The 18,456-nt window shown below is 34.7% G+C and overlaps 1 protein-coding gene across 1 annotated transcript; it reads left to right on the top strand.

Moving 5' to 3' along the window:
- Nucleotides 1-12,522: 12,522 nt before the first annotated feature.
- On the top strand, nucleotides 12,523-16,998 carry LOC107890024 (ELMO domain-containing protein A). The gene is made up of 10 exons (XM_016814547.2): nucleotides 12,523-12,787; nucleotides 13,100-13,290; nucleotides 13,388-13,493; nucleotides 14,403-14,515; nucleotides 15,390-15,458; nucleotides 15,719-15,834; nucleotides 15,930-15,984; nucleotides 16,186-16,306; nucleotides 16,524-16,666; nucleotides 16,764-16,998. Exons 2-10 carry the CDS (start codon nucleotides 13,150-13,152, stop codon nucleotides 16,863-16,865), a joined length of 966 nt encoding a protein of 321 aa, XP_016670036.2. The 5' UTR covers nucleotides 12,523-12,787; nucleotides 13,100-13,149; the 3' UTR covers nucleotides 16,866-16,998.
- The last annotated feature ends 1,458 nt before the right edge of the window (nucleotides 16,999-18,456 follow it).

Genomic DNA, 18,456 nt, shown 5'->3' with positions numbered 1-18,456 from the left:
ATTTAACATCAATAACTTAAAAATAACAATTATGCTACGTTATTTACACATGAACTTACCTCGGTACAAAATTTTTAACAATCGAGCCTATTCCTCGTAAACTTTATTTTTCCCTCGATCACAACTTGAATCTCGTTTCTCTTGATCTATAATACCAAATTAATCTTATTTAATACATACATTCATTAAAACAGTCCTTAATACGAACTTTGGCAAAATTACCATTTTGCCCCTAAACTTTTGCATAATTACACTTTTGCCCCTAGTCTCGGGAATTAAACTTCATCCCTTATTATCATGTTTTATGACATTCTGATCATTTTTCCCTTCTATGGCAACATCAAATTCTCACTCTAACATGTATTTATGACTACTAAATATTTTTACCGATTAAGCCTTTTTACTCGTTTTTACTCAAAACCGAGTAGCACAAGTTGTCTAACAAAATTTAAAACCTCATATTCTGTCATAAAACACCAAAATACACAAATTTAACCTATGGATATTTTTCCAAATATGAACCATAGGTTGAATTATTGTTAACATAAGCCAAATCGAGCTACCGGGATTTCAAAAACATAAAAATCATTAAAAACGGGGCTTGAAATCACTTACTATGAAGTTTGAAAGTTGAAGAAACCCCAACTATGGAGGAGAGCAAAAATCGGCAGAACAATATGGAGAAGATGATCATTTTGGGTTATTTTTCCTATTTTTATTTCATTTAATATCCAAATGACCAAAATGCCCTTACTACTAAACTTTCCAAAAATTCATTCCATGTCCTAATTTTGTCCATGAACTTAAAATTGGTAAAATTACCATTTAAGACCTCCTAATTAATATTTCAAAGCAATTTCATACTAAAAACTTCTAGAATGCAAGTTTTGCAACTTATTCGATTTAGTCCCTAACTTTAAATTAAACTCGTTATGCCAAAAATTTCTTCACGAAATTTTCACAAAATTATGTAATCATATCATAAACCTCAAAATAATTATAAAATAATTATTTCTATCTCGAATTTGTGGTCACAAAACCACTATTCTGATTAGGCCTTAATTCGGGATATTACAACTCTCCCCACTTTAAGGATATTCGTCCTCAAAAATCTTACCGGTAAACAAGTGTGGGTATTGGTTTCTCATAGTTTCTTCAGGTTCCCATGTAGTCTCTTCTACCCCATGCTTTTGCCACAATACTTTCACGAGAGCGACACTTTTATTTCTTAGTTTCTTGACCTCTTGAGCTAAAATCTTAATCGGTTCTTCTTCGTAAGTCATATCCAGTCGTAGTTCAATTTCTTTCAGTGAAATTATATATGAAGGATCCGAACGATACCGACGTGATATAGATACGTGGAACACATAGATACGTGGAACACATCATGGATCTTTTCTAATTCAGGTGGTAATGCTAGCCGATATGCTACCGGTCCAACTTTTTCAATTATTTCATATGGTCCAATAAAGCGCGGACTTAACTTGCCTTTCCGGCCAAATCTAAGGACTTTCTTCCATGGAGACACTTTTAAAAATACCTTATCACCAACCTGAAACTTGATTTCCCTTCGTTTCAAATCCGCATAAGATTTCTGTCTATCTGAAGCAGCTTTCAAACAATCTCGAATCACTTTCACCTTTTCTTCGGTTTCTTTTATTAGATCAACTCCATAAATCTGATTTTCCCCGAGTTCAGTCCAATACAATGGCGTCTGACATTTACGACCATACAATGCTTCATAAGGTTCCATCTTCAAACTCGTCTGATAACTATTATTATAAGTAAATTCTACCAACGGTAAGTACCTTTCCCAACTACCTTGAAATTCCAATACGCAACATCTGAGCATGTCTTCAAGAATCTGAATTACTCTCTCTGATTGTCCATCACTTTGTGGATGAAAGGCAATGCTGAAATTTAACTTTGTACCTAATGCCTCTTGCAACTTTTGCCAAAACCGTGAAGCAAATCTCGGATCTCTATTCGAAATGATTGACAAAGGTATTCCATGAAGTCTAACAATCTCACGGATATACAATTCAGCCAACTTATTAAGAGAATAACCCGTACGTACCGGAATAAAATGAGCCGATTCAGTCAGTCTGTCAACTATTACCCAGATGGCATTTTTCTTCCCCGGAGTTAACGGCAACCCTGATATAAAATCCATGGTAATTCGATCTCATTTCCATTCAGGAACCATGATAGGCTGGAGTAATCCCGAAGGTACTTGGTGTTCAGCTTTCACTTGTTGACAAACTAAGCACTTTGATACAAACTCGGAAATATCTCTTTTCATTCCACTCCACCAGTACATTTTCTTCAAGTCATTATACATTTTCGTACTGCCCGGATGAACAGCCAAACAGCCATTATGTGATTCATACAAAATCCTTTGAATCAACTCATCATTTTTCGGTACACAAATCCGATTTTTAAACATCAAACAACCATCAGAACCGATTCTGAAATCTGATCCCATATCAGCTTCACACTGTTTTCTCTTGGCTAGCAAATCTTCATCATTTTTTTGAGCTTCGAAAATCTCTTGTAAAAACATCGGTCTTGCTCTTATCTCTACTAGAATCGAACCATCACCTGATATCTTTAACTGAGTATTCATAGCTCTCAAAACAAATAACAACTTTCTGCTTAAAGCATCGGCAACCACATTTGCTTTTCCCGGATGATAGTCAATAACAAGCTCGTAATCTTTCAACAACTCCAACCATCTTCGTTGTCTCAAATTCAAGTCTTTTTGTGACACCAAGTACTTAAGACTTTTGTGGTCGGTATATACCCGGCACTTTTCACCATACAAATAATGTCGCCAAATCTTCAAAGCAAACACCACCGCAGACAATTCCAAATTGTGAGTAGGATAATTCCTCTCATGAGGTTTTAACTGCCTCGAAGCATAAGCCACCACTTTTCCTTCTTGCATGAGTACACACCCCAAACCATTTAGAGAAGCATCACTATACACCACAAATTCTTTACCTGATTCGGGTTGTACTAACATTGGTGCCTCTGTTAATAACTTTTTCAATTCTTCAAAACTCTGTTGACATTCTTCCGTCCATTCAAATTTAACATTCTTTCAGAGTAGTCTAGTCATAGGAGCAGCAATTATAGAAAATCCATTTATAAACCGCCAATAATACCCAGCTAGCCCCAAGAAACTTCTAACTTCGGTTACATTTTTCGGTGGTTTCCAATCAACAATGGCTGAAATTTTACTAGGATCAACCCGTATACCATCACCTGAAACAATATGACCCAGAAATCCAACTTCCCGAAGCCAAAATTCACTTTTACTAAACTTAGCATACAGCTGCTTATTTCTCAGAGTTTGCAAAACTATCCTCAAATGCTAAGCATGCTCTGTCTCATCTTTTGAATAAATTAAAATATCATCAATAAACACCACAACAAATTTGTCCAAGTATGGCCGAAATATGCAATTCATCAAATCCATAAACACTGCAGGAGCGTTTGTCAACCCGAATGGCTTAACTAAAAATTCATAATGACCGTACCTTGTTGTAAAAGCAGTTTTAGGCACATCCGACTCTTTTACTCGCAGCTGATAGTCTCCAGATCTCAAGTCAACCTTTGAAAACCATGTCGCTCCTTTTAGCTGATCAAATAAATCATCAATTCTTGGCAACGGATACTTGTTCTTGATTGTCACCCTGGTTAATTGCCGATAGTCAACACACAATCTCATAGAACCATCCTTCTTTTTCACAAATAACACGGGAGCACCCCAAGGTGAAAAACTTGGTCTCACAAAACCTTTATCAGTCAACTCTTGCAACTACGACTTTAATTCTTTCAACTCTGCTGGTGCCATTCTATATGGAGCAATCGAGATCGGTACTATTCCCGGTATCAAATCAATACCAAATTCTACTTCCCTGACTGGAGGTAAACCCGGCAATTCTTTTGGAAATACGTCAGCATATTCATACACAACCGGTACTGATTCAACTTTCTTTTCAACTTCTTTTATATTAATTACATACGCCAAATAAGCTTCATAACCCTTTCTCAAATATCTTTGAGCCGACATTGAAGAAATCACACTAGACAATGCCTCTGATTTATTTGATTCAACCCGCAGAGTTTCACCATTTTCAGACTTTAATTCTATAACCTTTTCTTTGCAATTTACTATAGCATCATGCAATGTCAACCAATCCATACCCAAAATAATATCAAATTCATCAAACGGCAACAACATCAAGTCGGCCGGAAAGTAATGACCCCGAATCATTAAAGGGCATTTCTTGCATACTTTATCAACTATCACACATTTGCCTAGTGGATTCGACAATCTAATCATAAATTCTATGTTCTCAACAGGTATATTCATACTAGACACCAGTTTCATGCATACATATAAATGAGTAGAACTGGGATCAATCAAAGTATTAACATTAACATCATAAAGAGAAAATATACCAGTAATCACATCGGGTGATGAAGCATCTTCACGCGCTTTAATAGCATAAGTTCTAGCCAAAGCCCTACCTTCAGATCTAACTGTTGCATCTCTTGCTACATTTTTACTGCTTGCTTCATTCCCAGCTTTTCTTGGATACCTTCCCCTCGAATTTGCACCACTTGCTTTTGTATACTAAAATTTTTCTTTCTCAGCTCTCTCTGGGCAGTCTCTAATAAAATGATCCAGAGAACCACATCGAAAACATTCATTTGCTCTGCACGGACCATAATGATTTCTACCACACCGCTAGCACTCGGGCTTAACAAATCTCGAGTCCCCTACATTGGCTGCCGAAGTAGTCTGGGACTTAGGACCCACATTTTGCTTCTTAGAATTCCCATATGATTGCCCAGCTGAAACTTGGGAACGAAGATTCATATTTCTTGACTTTTCGGGTTGTTGTGAGGGTGCATTACTCATTGGTCTTTTCTTCCAATTTCGTGTCTCAGATTCTACCTTTTTCTTTTCCTTAAGTAGTTCTTCAGACTTGCAAGCTCGATTGACAAGTACCACCATTTCTTTTAGTTCAAGGATCCTAGAAAATACCTTGATGTCTTCGTTGAGCCCGTCTTCAAATCGTCGGCACATCTTGGCCTCTGTAGGAACATATTCTCTGGCATACTTACTCAATCGAACAAACTCTCTTTCATATTCTGTGACTGTCATATTACCTTGCTTCAGCTCAAGAAACTCTTTACGTTTTTGATCAATAAATCTTTCACTAATATATTTCTTTCGAAACTCTTCTTGAAAGAATTCCCAGGTTACCATCTCTTTCGGTACCACCGAAATCAAAGTCTTCCACCAATTATAAGCTGAATCCCTCAACAAAGATATAGCACATTTCAAACATTCTTCAGGTGTACAAGATAATTCATCAAATACCCGGATAGAATTTTTAAGCCAGAACTCTACTTTCTCGGCATCGTCATCAATATTTGCCCTAAATTCTTCGGCCCCTTGTTTACGAATTCTATCAACCGGAGTTCTGTAAAATTTTATCATATCCACACCCTGAGGCATCGGGGGTATAGGTTGAGGAATTGGGGGAGGTGGGGGAGGTTGTGCATTTGGGTTCGTACGAACGAACTCAGTATACCAAGCATTCATCATTTGGAGAAATGCTTCCCGAGCCCCTTCTCCTCCTCCTTGACCAACAGTAGGAGGTGGATTTTCAGTTGGCACCGCCCCTTCAATCGAAGCTGGTGCATTACTCTCTACATCATCAGCCGCAGTTGGATCGGGATCCATTTACGATAAAAAAAATCATTTAATAGGTCAGAAGTCGTCACACTATCACAATTTATACATATGGCATGTATAGCAAAATTCGTACATACAACATGTAGTCCGAGAACTGAATAAACCTACTCTGATACCACTAAATGTAACGCCCCCACGCCCAAGACCGTCGCCGGATTCGAGCTTGAGGTGTTACCGAACATAATTTATCGAATTAAGAACTTCGAATCATTTATTTCTACATTCACAGCTTTCTAGCTACCTGCGTCACAGTTACAAGAAAAATCATATCTCAAGTTACAAAACTCGAAATCAAGATCCGTAAATTTTTATTAAATCTAGACTCATATATCTATTTACTAATAGTTTTATAAAATTTTTAGTTGGGCCAATTAATACAGTTTATTAGTTAAAGTTACCCCTATTTCAGGACTTGACTGGACTGACCTCTATTTACTACGAACCATATTTCTCTCTGTGAAAAGTTTATATGACTATGACGTTTAATTATTCCGAAACTAGACTTAATAAGGATTCCAAGAATATAAAATACACCACCTAATTATTTTTGTACAATTTATTGTAAATTTATAAAGTTGGAACAGGGGATCCAGAAATCGCTCTGGCCCTGTTTCACTAAAATTCAAATATCTTATAACATATAATTCCTTTACTTGTTTCATTTGTTTTATATGAAACTAGACATACTAGGCTTCAATGTCATATTTAATCCATCACCAAATTCAATTTTTATGATTTTTTAGTAAATTTTCAAACTCATGTCAGTGTTGCTGCAATATTCTGTTTATGGCAAATTTCATCTTTTCATGAGTTTTTATGATCTAGATAACATATTAAACTTCCATGACATCAAACATGATCTAACTTAGCATTTTCCATGACTTATCATTATTAAGCATTTTCTCAACCAAATCATGGCCATATCACAAAATTATTTACACAAAATAGGTGTATTGCTATACATGCCATACTTAAGTTTTACAAGCCATTTACCAAAAAGAGTCCTTCGGATAGTGTGATCGAACCTTCGACCTCCCCCGATTCCTAACCCAGCTTGTTCGAAACTATAGTGAATGAAAAGGAGGGAGTAAGCATAAATGCTTAGTAAGTCATATGCAAATAACAAGTAACATAACAATACAATTATACCAAACAACCTTAGCATGGTATCACCAAAACATATATCACATTTCTAAACATCATTAATCATCTTACCACCTTATCGTTGTTGTATCTATTTTCAACCCGAAGGTTAAGTACATACCTGTCCAAATTGTCCATTTCACAATACTTACCAATACGTCACCTGCATCTTAAGTGTTCTTCCATTTCACTAGAAATTTTACCCGTTGAACACATCGGAATATAACTCGGATACATGGATAATTTGCACATAAGTGCCATATTTGTAGCCAAGCTACCACGTAACCCGCCCATAAGTGAACTCAGACTCAACTCAACGAGCTCAGACATTCGCATCTATAAGTGAACTCGGACTCAACTCAACGAGTTCGGATGCCTAGTTACATCTCACGAACTCGGACTCAACTCAACGAGTTCGGACATTTCACATCCATAAGTGAACTCGGACTCAACTCAACGAGTTCAGATGTTCAACCCTCCTAGTGACATGTCACTTGTATCCTAATCTATTCCTAAGGTTCAAACGGGATTTTCCTCGAACACATCTCCTTGCCATCTTCCGTAAAATACCGAAACCAATACTCGATAGCATTTTATATTTAACAAATAATACACTTAATTTGCATTTTATTCGAAAATAACCACAAAGCATATATTTCATGATAAAAATCAGCATATCATATATTTAACATCAATAACTTAAAAATAACAATTATGCTACGTTATTTACACATGAACTTACCTCGGTACAAAATTTTTAACAATCGAGCCTATTCCTCGTAAACTTTGTTTTTTCCTCGATCACGACTTGAATCTCGTTTCTCTTGATCTATAATACCAAATTAATCTTATTTAATACATACATTCATTAAAACAGTCCTTAATACGAACTTTGGCAAAATTACCATTTTGCCCCTAAACTTTTGCATAATTACACTTTTGCCCCTAGGCTCGAGAATTAAACTTCATCCCTTATTATCATGTTTTATAACATTCTGATCATTTTTCTCTTCTATGGCAACATCAAATTCTCACTCTAACATGTATTTATGACTACTAAATATTTTTACCGATTAAGCCTTTTTACTCGTTTTTACTCAAAACCGAGTAGCACAAGTTGTCTAACAAAATTTAAAACCTCATATTCTGTCATAAAACACCAAAATACACAAATTTCACCTATGGATATTTTTCCAAATATGAACCATAGGTTGAATTATTGTTAACATAAGCCAAATCGAGTTACCGGGATTTCAAAAACATAAAAATCATTAAAAACGGGGCTTGAAATCACTTACTATGAAGTTTGAAAGTTGAAGAAACCCCAGCTATGGAGGAGAGCAAAAATCGGCAGAACAATATGGAGAAGATGATCATTTTGGGTTATTTTTCCTATTTTTATTTCATTTAATATCCAAATAACCAAAATGCCCTTACTACTAAACTTTCCAAAAATTCATTCCATGTCCTAATTTTGTCCATGAACTTAAAATTGGTAAAATTACCATTTAAGACCTCCTAATTAATATTTCAAAGCAATTTCATACTAAAAACTTCTAGAATGCAAGTTTTGCAACTTATTCGATTTAGTCCCTAACTTTAAATTAAACTCGTTATGCCAAAAATTTCTTCACGAAATTTTCACACAATTATGCAATCATATCATAAACCTCAAAATAATTATAAAATAATTATTTCTATCTCGGATTTGTGGTCACAAAACCATTATTCTGATTAGGCCTTAATTCGGGATATTACAAGCTTTGTCCTTATCATCTCAGCCCTTGCATTGTTTCAACTCCCTATAGGACTACCACCTGTTAGAATGCAAGATCACAGAATACCTCTTCAAAATGAATCCTAAGTGATCAAAATCAAACCCTATCGATATCCTACTGTTTAGAAGAATGAAGTAGAAAGGTTTCTTCAAGAAATGCTACAAGTTGGGATAGTGAGGGATAGTAATAGTCCCTTTGTATCATCAATCTGTTATGGTGAAAAAGAAGGATGATAGTTGGAGGTCATATGTGGATTATATACAACTCAACCAACTGATTATAAAAGACAAATTCCTAATACCAGTAATTGAGGAACTCCTTGATGAATTGGGACAAGCTGCTTATTTTTCAAAATTAGACCTGAGATTTGGTTATCATCAAATCAAAATGTGGGAGGAAATATCTATAAGACAATATTTAGGACTCATGAGGCTCATTATGAGTTTCTGGTTATGCCATTTGGCTTAACCAATGCACCTTCCAGCTTTTAGTCCCTAATGAATAGCATTTTTAAACATTTGTTGATGAAATCCATGCTAGTTTTTATTTATTTATTATTATGACATTTTGGTGTATTCTACTAACTGATCAGTAGACTTGAGACATTTGGGGGAGGTTTTGAGCATTTTGAGGCAACATCAGTTGTAAGGAAGTGTTCTTTTAGTACTACTTATATGGAGTATTTGGGGCACATAATATCTAGAGGATCAATTTCTATAGACCTAACAAAGGTTGAAGAGGTTCTTAATTGGCCCCCACCTACTTCAGTAAAGGACTTGGAGGGATTTTTTTGGTTATTTGGATACTATAGACAATTTATAAAACATTATGGGGTATTAGCTAAGCCTTTAACAGCCTTGCTAAAGAAAGAGGTTTCTTAACAGTGGTTTGACAATGAACAAATAGCCTTTGAACAACTCAAAGCAGCAGTAACTCAAGCACCAGTATTGATTATACTAAAATTTAAGGAAGAGTTTTGTGTTAAGATTGATGCCTGTGGTCAGGGGTTGGTAGCAATACTACAATAGAAAGGCAAACTTATTGTTTATTTTAGTAAGGGCATATGGATCAAGCACCGATCTTTGTCAATCTATGATAAGGAGAATTTAGTAGTCTTGCTCGCTATAAAAAATGGCACCCTTACTTGGTGGGCAGGCATTTTCACATCAAAACTTAACACCAAAGTCTGCGTTTTCTCTCTGACAAACAGACCATTACACCCTATCAGCAAATTAGGTGGCCAAAATACTTGGATATGATTACACAATCACCTATAAACAAAGGGGACATAATTTAGTAGTTGATGCACTATCCAGAAGGGATCATTTACATGAGGGCCAACTGCTACAATGTATTGGCAGCATTTTTTGGTTTGAAGTATGGGGTTAAACCATTGATTCCTACATCACTAACCTTATATTGCAACAAATCTATCTGAACCTGCAACACAAGCCTCAACTTCATCTAAAGTACTCATGGGATGGAAAAATCTTAAGAAAAAAAGGGAAAGCAGCAGTGTGGTAAAATCTCGAATTGAGGAAGAAGCTTGTTGATTTGTTCCATGATGAAGCTATAGGGGGACATTCAGGAGTACATGTAACCAGGCATAGAATTTTAGGGCTTTTGTATTGGAAATGCCTTTCAAAGGATGTGAAACAGTGTGTGAAATAGTGTATTGTTTGTTAAAGATACAAGTATGACACCTCAGTATCTCTAAAGCTGTTACAACTTTTTCCCATTCCTAATCGTATTTGGGCAGCTGTGAGCTTAAACTTTGTTGAAGGCCTACTTGTATCAAAAGAAAATGATACCATTCTTGTTTTGGTTGACAAACTCACTAAATATGGACACTGTTTTGCACTGACACACCCCTTTACTACTCTTAATATAGCTCAACAGTACCTTGACCAAATTTACAAGCTTCATAGAGTTCCTAAATGCATTATTTCTGATATAGATAAGATATTCATTAGTTTATTTTGGTAGGTTTTATTTAAACAATTAGGGATTAAGCTTCATTTGTCCACTACATATCACCCTTAGACTGATGGCCAAACAGAGGTCTTAAACAGGTGCTTAAAAAGGTATTTGAGATGCATGTCAAGGGAAATGCCTTTAGATTGGGTCTTATGGTTGCCCCTAGCAAAATGGTGGTATAATACTACTTATCATCCTGCCATATAGGTTACTCTATATGAGGCCTTGTATTACTAAGAACCTCCTTATCATATACCCTATTTGGCAGGATCCTCTCTAGTTGTAATAGTGGATCGTGGTTTACAGCAGAGGGAGGAAACTAGGAACATGATGCGATTCCATCTAAAAAGGGTACTGGAGAGAATGAAACAAATGCCTAATAAGAGGCTCTCTGAGAGGGAATTTCAAGTAGGTGACTTGGTCTATTTGAAACTTCAACCCTATAGGCAACACTCCATCAGGAAATGGGGTAATAAGAAGTTTTCTACTCACTATTTTGGACCCTATCTAGTCGAAGCTAAGAGGGGCAAAGTCACATACAAACTGGCTCTACCAACTGATGCCTGTATTCACTCTACCTTTCACGTGTCTCAACTCAAGAAACACATTGGCTCAGCTCCTAGTTCTACTACTTTGCCCTCTGTAGGTTCTAAAGGCAACCATGTCAAGCTACCAATTCGCATTCTTGATAGAAGGATGGTGAAACAAGGAAATCAGGTAGCTACTAAGGTGCTAGTAGAATGGACCAACACTTTTCCTGAATATTCCATGTGGGAGCGTTTGAGTGAGTTTCAGTAGAAATTTCCACTATTTCATCATTGAGGGCAAGGATCATCTTCGGGAGAGGACTACTTGATATGGAATAATTAGTAATAACGGTTAACTTTTTTTTAATTCTATTAATTTTAGTATTGTAGCAAAACACTGTGTTTTAGGAATTTAGTATTCCAATGAAAATGGTGCGTGTAAGGGGGGAATTAGGTCAGTACTTAAAATGGTGAGTTTAGAGTAAGTAGCCATACAAGTTAAACAGTGTGTATTGAGCTTATTTCTGTTACTACTCGATTGTTAAATTTGTCCGTTACTCACTCTTTTTATGGACCAATCAGAGAAGGGTGAGGCAGTTATGAAATTACAGATGGTTTCCTTTTTCATTTCTTCTTTCTGAATTCTTGTTCTCTCGTTCTCTCTGTTTCTTCCTTATTCCTTCATTTTTTTTTGCTCAAATCTTCATCCCTTATCAGGGTATTGAACTTTACATACAGGATGCTTATGTCAGCCCCAAATTCCCTTAAATATTAGGAAGATAGAATAAGTTCATGAAGCACAAACTAACTAACAAAAAGTTCAATATTTAAATAATCGAAAAACTTAAATCGAGCTCAAACTCATTAAAATCTAGAGCTTATTTGTTAAACTAATAGGATCACATGACAAATAAAAAACCGATTTTCTAATAAGAAAAAAAGCTTCAACATAATTCATACACTATGTACAAAACATGAGTTACTAACATCCTTAACAAATAAAAGACATTACATCAATCAATGAATTAACAAAATAGATGTAAAATAAAGGTAGACAGACAACGGACAACTTAGAACCTCAATAACATATACTAAAAGCTCGAGTTGACCTCAAATATGATCTCTTTATTCCACCATTATCATCTCTTACCTTGCTTATCTTTTGTTATTCATACACTAACTTAAGCATTGAGAGGCTCTCAAAGTTGAAATTCTGGGCCTCGTAATTTACTTTGTTTTACAGATCACAAGCCCACAAGCGGATCCACAGCTGGCCTCAACAACTAGTACGAGAATAATCATTATTAATTAAAATTGGAATTTAGAAGAATCTCTTACCCCTCCAACTCCAACGTCCTAACCAGGAAGGAACTCTAACAACAATATATAAAGGACACATACCGGAGGGGAGGAATTGAAATAATAGAGTTTCAAATTTCTTAAAACTCTGTTATTTCCTTATTTACTAACCTACCTTTTATTGTTTCTTTCGTTCTTTCTTTGGGGGTTTACCAGCTTTCCTTACACTTCTGGGTTTCCTCTTACTCTACGTTAAGGCCTTCTCCAAATTCGATTTCAGCATTCCTGTAAGTTTTCTTTTCTTTTTTTATCCGTTTTGGATGCAAATTTTAAACCTAATTTGAAATTTTCAATAGAATTTGATGCCGAAATTGGATTTTTTCTTCGTCATCTGAATTTCTGATTGCTTGCTTAATTTTTGTAATATAGCACTTTTGAGTTCCAAATTGGCGGCTAATTTTAAATTTGGAAGAGTATCGTGTTGCCAACCATTTTCAGTGCTAATTCAAAATTTGCATAGTTGCTTGTTTAATCTATTTTAGCAGTTTGGGGGGTTTTGATATATATTCTGTTCCTTTTTTTTTCCAAAAAATAAAAAGAATTTGTTAGGGTTTAAGGAAGAATTGGTGCAAATCTTGAGCTGTAATTAATGAGACCTGGTGCCTTGCGAAGGCGGCTTGATCATGGGGACGTTGGCAGGATGAGCAATGGAAATTATATGATGACGGGATTACATGGTTTAGATGAACCTTTGTTAGGGAATCGTGATTACAGTGGCAGGCATTCTGAGGTGATTATGCCATTGCTTATTTTAAGTATGCTTTATTGCAAGAAAGGGGAGAAAGAGTACTGCTAACATTAAAGTTACCTTCTCCGTTATGTTACAGGGGAAAACGCTAGAGTGTATTTGGGTTGAAGGGCAAAGGAAGGAGCATTTACATTGGGCTGCGCTTTTGTTCACTAACTTGATTGTGCAATGGGCACAATGGATAGGCGAGATATTATCAGTGTCGTTTCTGTTTTTGGATATGAGATTTTACTGTTTGCAATGTCTATAATTGCAGTTTCAATCTACTTGTATTATATTGCTTCTTTTGGTTGCTGGTTGTTGACTTCAAAAGTTAAACCATTAAGTTAGCCAGTTACTAATCTGTTGAGCATATTGGTATATTAGATTGTTATGCGCGTAAATTGCATACACTAGTGTCTATATTTAAATATACTTATGCAACATGGGAAACTTTTTGCATTAGTTTTCTGAGTACTCCCCTCATATCTCCTAAGCATTTGCCAAAGTTTCCCTAATAGAAAGCACAGTTGCGGGAATCTCTCTATCAATGTAGTTTGTAGAAACAGAAGTGCGCCACCTGTTTTGTAATTGGTGTTCTCTGCTCATCACATGATTTTATAACTTCACGTTCGTTCATGAATAATGGAGGGTAATTCATAGAAAGAGAATTGTATACTCAGAGGGGAAATGTTGTAAGAGTAGAAATGGTGAAACAATGAGTTCTAAAAGCAATTTATTCTAGTTCTTCTCTTGTTTGGTTCTCCGTGTGAACTAAAAATGACCCTATTTGGGGGCATTTTGTAAGTAAATGCATCCTCAAAGATATTATACAGTTTATAGAGAAGGTTATAGTTTGATACCATATAATGAAAACTGTATCTTTTCTTTGATTATGTTTTGTAAGTTGAATTGCCTGTTATCTTAAGCCAAAAGAAATAAATTGCTTGTTTTCTTTGATTACTTGGTTTGTAACTGTGATTTAATGATGTATCGCTCTTTAGTTATTACATTCTCTGCTTTCTTTGGCTTCTTCCTCTTTCGTTTATTTTTTGGTAAGTGGGGGGAGTCTTATAGCAGTTTGGATTAGTGATAGTTCTCTTTGGCTTTTCCAGCAAACATTGTCCTTGGATCTGTATCATTTATTGCACGCATTTTACCTCTACCTTCTAACACCCAAAGTGGATCAAACTGGAAACTTCTTGAGCCTGCACTTAATCCTTTACAGGTATAATCAACAATACACTCTTTTCAATGTATTTTCCTGGATCTGAAGAATTTTTTTTATATTATTATTTTTCGAGGTGATTTTGGGGAGAGGGTGGGGAGGGTGGAGATGATAGGGGTTGGTGTGGCCATTTGGAGTTTGATGGAGGCATGCTCTGATGGTCAACATATTGTTTCTACCCCTCTTTATTGCAGTCTCCCATTTTCCTTAAGGGGAAGTATCAAGGAGATTTTCAAACCTTTAGAAAAAGCTAGAGTGTATCAATTTTTATATTAAGATCTGGAAGGATTTTTTACTGAAAATGGACAGTCTTGAGTATCTAGTCTGTGTGCCACCAATTCTGTAAATATTGGCTCTAGTCGTGGAAAATTGCTAAAATGTCATTGGACTGGAGAAACCGGTAATATGTTCTGATTGCTCTTGAGTATTGTAAATCTAAATCAAATTCAGGCTTCAAACTTCAAGCCTGGTAGAGAATTTGCTTTTAGCTGTTACAGTTTTTAAAGACAACTTAATACTGCATATAAAGATAGTGGACTAGAAGATTGAGAATTTGCCTCAATGCAGGTTCCTGACTGATATGGATGCGAGGAAACACCTAAAGGAAAAACAAAATCCTTCATGTTTATAGGTAGTTGGAGTTTTTAAGTTGGTTTGGGAGTGAGTTTGGGGAAATAATTAAAACTTAAAAGGATCCTTTCTTGTACATTTTCTTGTAAAACAGTTGAGTTGGCAATAGCACAAGTTGTTTTTGCGTAGATTATTCAGTTGTTTCTTTTGAAAGAGGAAAAAGGAAAAAAGAAGTTGTTTTTTTGTTTCAATTTACTATTGGTAATCTGAGGTGTATTTGTGTTTCCATTCCTTACCCTTGTAGGAAGCTAGGCTGAGAAGTCTTCAGCAAAGATTGGGAATCCCCTATGATGGATCTCGCCTGGAGCATCAAGTAGGTTTTGCTATAATCAGTGTGCTTGTGTATTTTTCAATCCTTATTTTGCTTTCACTTTTTTAATTCTTTCTGTGAATTATAGTCTGTGGAAGCACATTTGATTAAAAGAATTTGCCAATTCCAACAACTTCTCTTTTGGAGTTGAAAATGCCAATAATTATCCTTTCTAGTTTCTCTCTCCTGTAACCCCCTCCCATATACCAAATATATGAACACAAGTAAAAGATTTTTTTATCATACTTTCATTTGACTGGCAGGAAGCTCTTAAGCAATTATGGAAATTGGCTTACCCTCACAGGGAGCTTCCATCTCTTAAATCAGAACTTTGGAAGGACATGGGATGGCAAGGTCCAGATCCTTCAACAGATTTTCGGTATACTGTCTTTGCCTTAAAAACCAGTTATCTTGGTTGGGTTTTCTTTCCTGCTTAATATATGCTTATTCATCTTATCTCATTGCTATTCGAAGGGGTGGAGGATTCATATCATTAGAGAATCTCATATTTTTTGCCAAGAAATATCCGGTTTGTTTCCTTTCCTTAAATAACTGGATTTTGTTTTATTGATTATGATCTAGCTCATGGAGCATTTGGGAACTGCTCTACCTATATTTCTTGTTTATTTTAGTTTATTAGCATGTACCAAACAATGAAATGATCATGTTTTAATCAGCATGAACTATAGACACGGTTGGTCAAATTCTGATTTGGTCCTTCCTTGAACAGCAATCTTTCCAGAGGTTGTTGCACAAACAAGATGGGAATAGATCTGAATGGGAATATCCATTTGCAGTAGCTGGCATCAATATTTCATTTATGTTGGTACAGATGTTGGATCTGCAATCAGGTAATGGAAATTTAGAACTGCTTAGATTTTGAATTCTCAATACCACCTTTAGATGCTAAGATATTTTGCTGGTATTACTCGAACAAAGGCACTAACTCTTTGTTTTACTGACGAGAAAAGTACTGGAATCTTAACCTTATAACGAATAAAGTAAATTAATTATCTGCTCCCTTGCCTTGGTGCTGAATTTTACTAATGTAATAATGTTTTACTGCAGGGAAACCATCTTCTAGGGCTGGAAGACGATTTTTGGAACTACTTGCAGAAGATGAAATGGCATTCGACGATCTTTATTGTGTGACCTTTCAAATGATGGATGCACAATGGCTTGTGAAACGGGCTTCATACATGGAATTCAATGTAAACCATTCTCATGAATGATCCTACTTTTGTAATTCCATGACTTTCCTCTGCATTCCTGCATTGTTCATTCTATATTTTTTGTCTTCTTTTCCAGGAAATTCTGAAGTCTACAAGAACACGGTTAGAGCACGAACTCTCACTTGAAAGTGTCTCCGGATTGAAAGATTTACCAGCATATAGTCTGTTAAAAAGGTAATTATGATCTTGAGTGCAATACAGACATTTGTTTTCATCATTTACAGAATCGCTGTCATATATATTTCCTTTAATAAACTGATGGAAATTATATATTCGTTATGAAATTCAAGTATAGCTCCGGAATACGATAACCATTCTGCTTCATAGTTTGCATAATAAGGTTGTCATCCCCCATAATCTGGATAATATAGACGACAATGTGGATCAATGGAACAATTTTTGCATCAAAACACCAATTATCATATACGTCCTCTAGGCTGTAATAACAATGCATGAGATAGGAAATTTAAGTTTTGATAAGTCTGCTCCACTTCGAAAGGAAGAAAAAGAAAACTACAGTTATATTTGCGTTGAGTATATATGTTTGATATGAATAATTAGTTAATTAATGATTTTTTAAAAATTTGGGAGTATTGTATTTTACATTAGCTCTTTAAATAAATTTGACAAATCGCCATTCAACTATGCTCACATTCCTATTTTGGTAACTCAATTTTAAAAATTTTCAAGTTAGACACTAAACTTTGTATTCATTCTTGTTTTAATCACCCGTCATTTAATTGATAACAAAAATAATGACATGATCTTTTTTTAATTGTGTATAATAACTGCATAATCTATTAATTTGATCTTAATTTTAAATAATTCAATAAATTTAACTCTTTATATTACGAATTTTATCAATTTGATCCTTAAACATTCTAACTAAACTTTTCAAGTTTTAAAACAAAGCCAGTTCACATCTATAAGTTTATAAAACCCAAAAAAGAAAAAAAAACTTTCTCTAATTATACAAATATAACATACTTGTAGTAAATAACACTAGCATATATTATTGCTTATAAACCAAACAATTAGATGACCACTGAACATCCAAATTCAAAGAAAAAAGCTTATGAAACACAAAATCTAGTGGTAGGTACTAATTAATTCAATAAAATCTAGAATAATTAACACCAAAGTTGTTAATCTTCTTTATGGATGATTTAGCGGACAAAATAAAACCACTTAACAACAACAAATTCTAATTTTTTCAATTTTTTCCAGCAGCAAAGAACCCATCTTTAAGCTTATGGATTAAAAATTTATTACATTATTTAAAATTAAAATTAAATTGAAAGAATATATAAGTATTGTTGACTAAATGTGTAATCAAATTGATAATATTAATGTCATCATTTACGTTATCAATTTAATGGAAGTGACCAAAACAACAACAAATACAAAGTTCAGTGCTTAAATTGAAAATTTAAAGTTGAGTAACCAAAACATTGACGCGGATATAGTTTGATGACTATTTGTATAGTTTACCATTTATTTTTAGCACTCCGGCCTTACTTTTTAAATTTCAAAATTCAATTCTAAATGCAAACATCTATAAAATTGTTAAATTCGTATTTATTTCAATATTAATTTTTTTGGTAAATGATTATCAAATATTTTTTTATTTCATTAATGAATTTAATTAAAAAAGTTAATAGTAGTTACAAGTAAATTTACATTTTAAAATTTAAAATTTAAAATATAAAACTAAATATAAAAAATACAATAATAAAAAAGGAGGCCTAATTTCAGTTAAATTAAGAATG

This window comes from Gossypium hirsutum, chromosome A11, assembly GCF_007990345.1.
Source record: "Gossypium hirsutum isolate 1008001.06 chromosome A11, Gossypium_hirsutum_v2.1, whole genome shotgun sequence".
Taxonomy (NCBI): Eukaryota; Viridiplantae; Streptophyta; class Magnoliopsida; order Malvales; family Malvaceae; genus Gossypium; species Gossypium hirsutum.
The sequence above is the reverse complement of the archived record's forward strand: the minus strand, read 5'-3'. Positions and strand labels throughout refer to the sequence as shown.

Coding starts and splice junctions, on each gene's coding strand:
- LOC107890024 (XM_016814547.2), top strand. CDS start 13,150: ATGAGACCTGGTGCCTTGCGAAGGCGGCTTGATCATGGGGACGTTGGC. Junction 13,291..13,387: donor ACAGTGGCAGGCATTCTGAG/GTGATTATGCCA, acceptor GTTATGTTACAG/GGGAAAACGCTAGAGTGTAT. Junction 14,516..15,389: donor CTGCACTTAATCCTTTACAG/GTATAATCAACA, acceptor TTACCCTTGTAG/GAAGCTAGGCTGAGAAGTCT.